This window comes from Chaetura pelagica, unplaced genomic scaffold (genome assembly GCF_000747805.2).
Source record: "Chaetura pelagica isolate M959 unplaced genomic scaffold, ChaPel_1.0 scaffold252, whole genome shotgun sequence".
Taxonomy (NCBI): domain Eukaryota; kingdom Metazoa; phylum Chordata; class Aves; order Apodiformes; family Apodidae; genus Chaetura; species Chaetura pelagica.
In genome coordinates, this window is record NW_009952359.1 from 552226 (window position 1) to 561148 (window position 8923).

The window sequence follows — 8923 nt, forward strand, 5'->3', positions numbered from 1 at the left end:
CTGCTCCTGAGACTTCCCCAGGCCTGTTGTCTTGCACCAGTGTTTGTTGAGTCTTGGGATGCTGCTGTGGCTCATGTGCAACACCCTGTGTTTCAGCTGCTGCCCCACCATGTGCGAGGCCGGCCTGATCACCCCGGAGCCGTCTGGCCCCGTGCAGTACTACGCTGAGTCCTCCGACACCTACTACCATGTGGACCGTTGGCAGAGGCTGCGCACAGCTGTCAGGAAGCTGGAGTTCTGGGAAAACTTCAATGCTGAGCTCATAGGCAGTGGCTTCTTCTCCAAGGTCTACAAGGTAAACTGACCTGGAGGCAGCCCATGGCCTCCGAGAGAGTAGCAGAGGCTGAGGCTGTGTAGGTAGTTCTGCTACTGACAGACCTGTCCCTGTGTGCATTTCTTTGTCTTCATCCTTCCTAGCTCACTCTGGCAGGTTGGATGGGCTGAGAGAGGAAGGGACCCCTCCTCAGTGAACCCGGCATGTTGCCTTTGATGCACATCTCCCCTTCTGTAGTAAAAAAGGAGATGAGAGGACTCAGTCAATCCATGTTCATGGATACTGTCATCCAACCATGCAGCAGGCATGCCAGGGACCTGAACTGGGTGTCCAACGAGATTAAGGGATATTTATGCTCTGTGCAGGCTTTGTTGTCAACATTGTAGCAAAAAATATAGAGAAAAAGAATGTAAAATGAAGCTGTGTGTGCTGCCCACACCTGTGGAGACACTAGTGCAGTCACCCTTCCTGGCTGCTGCCCTGTGTTAGGGGTGATGCTGGGGAAGGACAGAGGACTTGGGGCAGGGTCAGGTTGGGACAGGCTGCTGGTCTGTCCACTTCTGCCTCTGCTGCCTTCATGTCAGGAGACCCACGGCTCCCTGCAAGCCAGAGCATGATGTAGATGGCGATGTCACCAAAGCAAAACTGCTTTTCTCACAGGGGCTGTTTTGAGACTTTCTGCACCAAGCTCTGCCGGTGGGAGGGTTTAACTCTCTCTGAGCAAGCACAGGATCCAGGGAGCTGCCAGCTTTGCTGCCCCTCCAGTGCTGCTCCTCAGCCCAGGAATGCCACTGCTTATGTGGGGTGTGTGGGTGGGACCTGGGGGTGAAGGGTGAAGTGGAGGGAGGTGTTTCATGCTAGGAAGTGGGACTCAGCCTTTAACTCTGAGAGCAGTTGCCATGTTGCTTTGCAGTATGGCCAGGTTTGCCATCTTCTCTCTCCTCCCAGCAGCCCTCTAGAATGTGGCTGCTGGCACTGGTTGTTGGGTTGTGACACAGACCCAGTGGGAGCAACTTGGGCCTGACCGTTGCCTTTAGATCCTTAGAACTTGACTGGCCCCATGATAAACATCATGATTGCCCATTTCTCCTGGGTCAGCATAAGACGATTCTGCCAGAGGACTACTCTGGCACATCCTGGGTAGGATCTCTGCCTGGTGCAAGCATGTGTGTCCAGTTGAATGGAGCGAGGCTGGCAGGATCTTGCCATGGAACTGCAGAAAACATGCAAGTCAGATGGATAAATGCACGTTGCTTCCTGAGTACTCTGCCTCCTCCTCTGCTGCACCTGACCTTGGTGCTGTGATAAAGCCTTTGGGTGAATGTCAGGTTCAGGGACAGTGCACTAAAGCTGATTCCGTGGAATAATTTCCCTAAGATTCTAGGGGAATCTCCAGCCAAAGGTCTATGGCAGCTCTTTGCAGACTTGGGCAACACATGACAAATACCCCTCCCCAGCACAGACTCCCTCTAGGAATTGCTTTCTCCACCTACACATTGTGCTTTGGCTGCTTCTCTTTCCTCTATCTAGCAGATTTTTGTAGTAACAGTTGCTGTTTTCTTTGTGCATGACATTTTCCTCCAGCCCTGGCAGTGAATGAAATTCTGGCAGTAGGCAGGCTGGAGACACAGATCTTAAATGAAAAAGAAATAACTTCTTGAAGTAGAAGCAGAAAAAGAAATGTAAAAAATCAACAAAACAAGTATGAATTAAATGCTACAGGTCAAATAGTCAGAAGACAACAGAGAAGGACTTGAGACAAGGACAGTCCTTTGTAAGGACTTGACATTTGTCTGGGAACTTGAACATGTCTGTAACCAACTGCTCTGATGACTCGTGGTCCTCTTGGGTCAGCAGGTCCCCTGTGGACTTGTAGCCCTGGACAGCAGCACTCCTGCTGCGAAGCATCACTGGCGATGCTCCTCTGAGGCCCTGCCAACAGATGCTGTCTTCCAGAGTGCTCCCACAGCAAGGACATGCAAAGTGTTCATGCCAGCCTGGGCTGCCTGCCTGCTGCTTTTGCCATCCTTTGTCTGTCAAGCCCATTCTCAGGACTTGTTATATGTGGGTTGGCTGAGGAAGGAGGATTCACTTCGTTCTACTTGGTGACTCAGACTCAAGAGGTTGGGGCACAGCCTTCTGCTCTGTGGCTTATGTATTGCATAGCTTGGGCACAAGCTACTTTCCCTCTTTCTCTGCCTTAGTTTTCTGGTGGACAATAAGGCGATATTTAAGTATGAGTTTCTCTCAGACAAAGCATAAGGCTTCTTTCATTGGCAGCTCTCTCATCATAGAGGTCTGAGGTGAGACTTCTGAGGCTGTTTTAAGGCATTGCTCAAAGGGAGCCTCTGAGCAACCTCTTTGTCTCTTGGTCCTCAAAAAGCTTCCTACATGTTAGGAAATACAGTGCACTTCCCAGTGCCAGATTTTCACTTCTGATTCTTCACTCAAGGCTGACACCTGATCTTTACCCTTCATCACTTGTTAGTATGAAATGAGAATACCTTTGGAGGCCTTTCTGCACCTTCCTGGTTCTGACACTTTCAGCATAAAACTGGACACTTTGCATGATTCAGAAGGGCCTAAGGGCTTCTCCAGGTTGGCTAGAGCAAAGTCTCAGGGTCTGTTGTCTTGGAAGAGGCTTTCTGAGCCTGTTACCTTTGCCCATATCTGCCGCTACTTTTCTGGGGATGTGGGTCTACCCTTGCTCTTCAGTAATTTATTTTCCAGATGAGGCTGGGTTTGCATTGCCCTGTGAACAGGAACCCCTTGAGTGCTCACCAGCTCCACCAGCCCAGGCAGTATTTGTGAACTCTGCTGTTGTCCAACTGGGAGCTCAGTGTCTCCACTGAGTTTGTGCAGAGCCAATAGGTCTCTCTGAAACTCAGTGTTAGCTCTTCTGAACGTGTTTCAGACCTTCCAGATTTCAGCTTCTCCCTGTGCTCTGTCCTGGGTACAAGGGCACTCAGTCTTTGGGCAGAGATGACTGATAGCATCTCTTGCAATGACACCTGTGCAATTCTAGTTAATAATCAATTACATCTGATTAGTGGCTCACAGCCTGTGGTTCTGAGGTCCCCTCAGATGAGGGTATCCAAACCCTGGCTTCCTGACAGCCCACTTGAGTAGAGAGGCAGAGTTATCAAAGTGATAGCATCGACTGTCAGGCTGTGTTCCTTCAGAAAGGAACCAGCAGTTAATGTTGCTCCCAAGGCTGTTTTGTGACCCTGTTTATAACAAACCTTCTTTTCCTTCCAGCCCAGCTAGGTCTTGCATGCAACTCGTTGTTTTCTGCACCTGGGCTAGTAACATTATCCATAAAGTGGAGATCACAGAGATCAATGAGTGACACTCTGGGACTCAGAGTAATGCTCTTAAGCCATGTCATGCTTATTTTTCCCATACCTGTTTTTTTATAAAAATATGTTATTTTTCCTAAACTATTTTCCCTTCAAACAAACAAACAAAACCCCACAAACCTCAGTGGAGAGAAAATTAAACACCTGACTGGATCCTCTGCTATCTGAGCTGTCAGGACATCACTGTGTACCACACCTGATATATCTCTTAAAAACAGATGTTAGCTGAGGGTGGAAATGTTCAAGTACCACAATGCTCTGGGATGTGGTCTGAAAATTTCTGTTTGGATCATCAACTTGGATTATGTGAGCTGTGGTGCAGGGACCCTGGATGGAGCCGTCAGGGCTGGCAGCCGGGACACCCGAGTGTGAAAGCCCTGCCTGCCCAGCCCTGGTGCCTCCACAGGGGACAGCATGTTTCCTCCTGAAAACACCTGTTCCATCCCTTAAGTGTTGGAAGATGCAAGAAGAGAACTGGTTTTCTGTTCCCTAGCTTCTAGTACCCCTGTCTGGAGAAGCCCTGGTGGCAATCCCTGGAAGAGGTTCAGGTTAGCATGTGTCTGGGCAGCAGACATAGGACCTCGGTCCTGGGGTGAAGGGAGAGACAAGCTGGCTCTGTGCTCGCTCTGTTGTGTCTGGCAGAGCCTGGGTGGAGGGAGGCTGGCAGGGGTGCAGGAGGAACTGGGGATGAGGAGGGTGGCCACCAGCCTTGTGCAGTGATCAGACCAAGGGAGGAAGGGAGGAAGGGGGGGAAGGAAGGAGATGTGGGGCAGGCTGTGGCTCAGAAGGGACATTGCAGGCAGGGCATTGGAGGGGAGAAGGCCAGCTCTGTGGTAACGCAGCGTGGGCTGAGGAACTTCTCCAGTTCAAGGAGCGCACAAATTTGGGCAGGGAAGTAGTGTTGTGTTGTGTGCAGGAGGGACCCAGTTGTCCCCAGCCACCGAGGCAAACATCACTGGAGGGGAGCTTGTATGGAAGGGGCAGCACCTTGCACTTGTGCAAACAACGGTGCAAAGCTCTGGCAGCAGGGAAATGAGATGCAGGCCTTTGTCTGGGAAGGGATGCTGTGGTCCAGAGAGGCTGGCAGACCTCTGGAAGCTAAGATATGTCCTACTCCAACCTTGGCCCCAGGTGACCCAGACTGCTGCTTGTAAAGTGATGGTGGTGAAGATCTACAAGAATGATGTGGACCAAGAGGTGATTGTGCGTGAGATCAGCCTGTTGCAGAAGCTGTCCCACCCCAACATCGTCAGGTGGGCACATCCTCCAGCTATGAGCAGTGGGTGCTGGCAGGGGCTGGAGTTGGCTTGGTGCCTGTAAGGCAGTTCTGCAGTGAGGGATTGAGCTGAACCTTGATGGCTTCTTTTTTGTGTGTGTTCTTCTGCGTAGGTACCTTGGGATATGTGTGAAGGATGACAAGCTGTACCCTATTCTGGAGGTAAAGGTTCTTGCTTCTGAGTGTGTTGCGGGCAACACCCTGCAGTTCTTCAGCAGGGAGGATGTCAGATGTCTTGGAGCACCTATTTACACCTCTACAACTCTTGCATCTGTGAATGGCTCTGGACTAGCCAGATTGCCTCAGAGGGGCTTCTGGTCCTTTCTGCCTCACAGGTGGCCACAGCTGGAGTGGGGCACAGTCACTGCAGAACAGCCAAAAGTGTTTCAGGTTGGCCTGGTACCCCCAGAGTGGGCCAGCTTAGGAGAAGAGTAACTGGGGACAGAGGGCAGGAACAGGAAGTAAAGGAGATGAAGAGTGGCAGGACTTCCAGGTGGCTCTGAAGGGTGGTGTGATCTGATAGAAAAGCCTGGGCTGGTACCAGGGAGGAGGTCTCACCTTGTTCCTACACTGTTGTTGGCAGAAGGTGTTGACTGAGCTGCTGCCAAGCTTTTTGCCTCCAACCCGCTGCCTGTGAGCAAGGACGTGGGTGGGGTTACACAGCCATGGGGCAGCACCCAGAGGCCAGCAGTGATATGCTGTGGCAGGAGGGGTGTTTGCACTGTACCACACGCAAGGTCCCCTGTGTGTGGTGGCATTCCCAATCCACATCCCACAGGAGGGGCTCCTGGCTCAGCACCCAGGAAGCTCCAGAGGAGCCTGTGCCTGGCTGCACAACCGCTTGCTTCTTGTATGTGTTCACAGTATGTGAATGGGGGTTGCCTGGAGGAGCTCCTGGCCAGCAAAGACATTGCTTTGACATGGAAGGAAAAGGTGGACCTAGCTTCTGACATCACAAGGGGCATGATCTACCTGCACTCCAAAAACATCTACCACCGAGATCTCAACTCCAAGGTATGCAGCTGGAAAGGGGACAGCACCCCTGGACTGATGAAGGGACTGTGTTTAGAGACCCTGCAGGAACGCCTAGGGCTGTAACTAGGGGGTTTCTGTTGGCTCTCTGCTAATCCTTCTTTGGGCAAGGAGAGTTTCTTGACAGAGCCTGTCATTACATTGCAGGCATCGCCTGCCAAGCAGGAGACCTAGATGGAGATAAAAACATATGATTGTTCCTAGAGCTGTTGCTGTCATAAAAGAAGCCAGATGAAAATGCCTGCAGAATTGCACATGGGTTTCTTTGCCAATGGTTGCAGAAGAAGCTCTGCTAGATTTAGATTTTCTTTCCTGTTTACAGCAAAGAGGAAGCTGTTGCTAGAAGGAGCTGGTTATGGGCCCTGGGAGCCAGTGCCAGGATCCCTCTAGGTGTGCAGACAACAGCAGAGCTCAGGAGATCATAGAATCATGGAACTGTTCAGGTTGGGAAAGACCCTTGGGATCATCGAGTCCAACCATCATACCTGCTCTACAAAGTTCTCCCCTAAACCATATCCACCACCACATCCAAACAGCCTTAAACACATCCAGGGATGGTGACTCCACCACCTCCCTGGGCAGCCTGTTCCACTGTCTGACCACTCTTTCTGTGAAAAAATTGTTCCTAATGTCCAGTCTAAACCTCCCCTGGTGCAGCTTGAAGCCCTTCCCTCTTGTTCTGTGTCTATTTACCTGTGAGAAGAGACCAGCACCAACCTCTCTACAATGACCTTTCAGGTAGTTGTAGAGACTGATGAGGTCTCCCCTCAGCCTCCTCTTCCTCAGAATAAACATTCCCAGCTCCTTCAAGTGTTTTTCATCAGATTTATTCTCTAGGCCCTTCACCAGCTTCGTTGCCTCCTCTGTACTCACTCCAGCACCTTGAGATCTCTCTTGAATTGAGGTGCCCCAAACTGGATGCAATACTCCAGGTGTGGCCTCACCAGTGCTGAGGACAGGGGGACAATCACCTCTCTACTTTTGCTGGTCACACCATTTCTAATACAAGCCAGGGTGCCACTGGCCTTCTTGGCCACCTGGACACACTGCTGGCTCATATTCAGCTGCTTGTCAGTTAGGACCCCCAGGTCCTTTTCTGCCAGACACTTTCCAGCCACACACTTTCCAGCCACACTTCCCCAAGCCTGGAGCGTTGCTTGGGGTTGCTGTGGCCCAAGTGCAGGGCCCAGCACTTGACCCTGTTGAAGCCCAGACCATTAACATTAGCCCAATGATCCAATCTATCCACATCTCTCTGTAGAGCCTCCCTGTCCTCATGCAGATCAACACTCCCACCTAGCTTGGTGTCATCTGCAAACTCCCTGATGATACCCTCTATGTCCTTCTCAAGATCATCCATAAAGATGTTAAACAGAAAGGTCCCAACACTGAGCCCTGCGGAACAGCACTTGTGACCGGCCCCAGCTGGATTGGACTCCATTGACCACCACTCTCTGGGCCCAACCGTCCAGCCAGTGCTTGGTCCAACAGATCGTTTGCTCATCCACGCCATGAGCAGCCTATTTTTTAATGAGAGTTTTATGGGGAACAGTGTCAAATGCTTTTTAGAGGTCCAGATGGAAAATATCCACAGTCTTTCCCTGATCCAGTAGTCGGGTCATCAGATTATAAAAGGAGATCAGGTTCATCAGACAGGACCTGCCTTTCATAAACCCATGCTGACTGGACCTGATCCCCTGGTTGTCCTCTGTCCTTCTAATGACAGTCAAGATGATCTGCTCCATGACCAAACAGCCTTAAACACATCCAGGGATGGTGACTCCACCACCTCCCTGGGCAGCCTGTTCCACTGTCTGACCACTCTTTCTGTGAAAAAATTGTTCCTAATGTCCAGTCTAAACCTCCCCTGGTGCAGCTTGAAGCCCTTCCCTCTTGTTCTGTGTCTATTTACCTGTGAGAAGAGACCAGCACCAACCTCTCTACAATGACCTTTCAGGTAGTTGTAGAGACTGATGAGGTCTCCCCTCAGCCTCCTCTTCCTCAGAATAAACATTCCCAGCTCCTTCAAGTGTTTTTCATCAGATTTATTCTCTAGGCCCTTCACCAGCTTCAGCTTTGTTGCCTCCTCTGACCTCTCTCCAGCACCTCGAGATCTCTCTGGAATGGAGGTGCCCCAAACTGGACACAACACTCCAGGTGTGGCCTCCCCAGTGCTGAGCACAGGGGGACAATCACCCCTCTGCTTCTACTGGTCACACTATTTCTAAGACAAGCCAGGATGCCATGGGCTTTCTTGGCCACCTGGGCACACACTGGCTCATGTTCAGCCACTTGTCAATTAGAGCCCCCAGGTCCTTTTCTGGCAGACACTTTCCAGCCACACTTCCCAAGCCTGGAGCGTTGCCTGGGGTTGCTGTGGCCCAAGTGCAGGATCCACTTGGCCTTGTTGAAGCCCAGACCATTAACATCAGCCCAATGATCCGATCTATCCAGGTCTCTCTGTAGGGCCTCCCTATCCTCATGCAGATCAACACACCTGCCCAGCTTAGTGTCATCTGCAAACTCACTGATGATACCCTCAATGTCCTTCTCAAGATCATCCATAAAGATGTTAAACAGAAAGGTCCCAACACTGAGCCCTGCGGAACAGCACTTGTGACCGGCCCCAGCTGGATTGGACTCCATTGACCACCACTCTCTGGGCCCAACCGTCCAGCCAGTGCTTGGTCCAACAGATTGTTTGCTCATCCAGGCCACAAGCAGCCTATTTTTTAATGAGAGTTCTATGGGAACAGTGTCAAATGCTTTTTGGAAGTCCAGATAGACGATATCCACAGCCATTCCCTCATCATTAGTTGGGTCATCATGTCAGAGAAGGTGATTGGGTTCGTTAGGCAGGACCTGCCTTTCATAAACCCATGCTGACAGGGCCTGATCCCCTGGTTGTCCACTATATGTCTTCTAATGACACTCAAGATGATCTGCTCCATGACCTTCCCTGGTACCGAGGTCAGACTGACA

The 8923-nt window shown here is 51.0% G+C and overlaps 1 protein-coding gene across 1 annotated transcript in view; it reads left to right on the forward strand.

Moving 5' to 3' along the window:
- Window positions 1–109: 109 nt before the first annotated feature.
- The window catches only part of LOC104397878 (dual specificity testis-specific protein kinase 2-like), a 17557-nt gene continuing 8743 nt past the window's right edge, over window positions 110–8923 (forward strand). The window contains exons 1-4 of the mRNA XM_010007890.1: window positions 110–295; window positions 4765–4886; window positions 5023–5071; window positions 5774–5923. Of these exons, the coding sequence (XP_010006192.1) occupies window positions 110–295; window positions 4765–4886; window positions 5023–5071; window positions 5774–5923 (507 nt within the window). The remainder of the gene's footprint in view (window positions 296–4764; window positions 4887–5022; window positions 5072–5773; window positions 5924–8923) is intronic.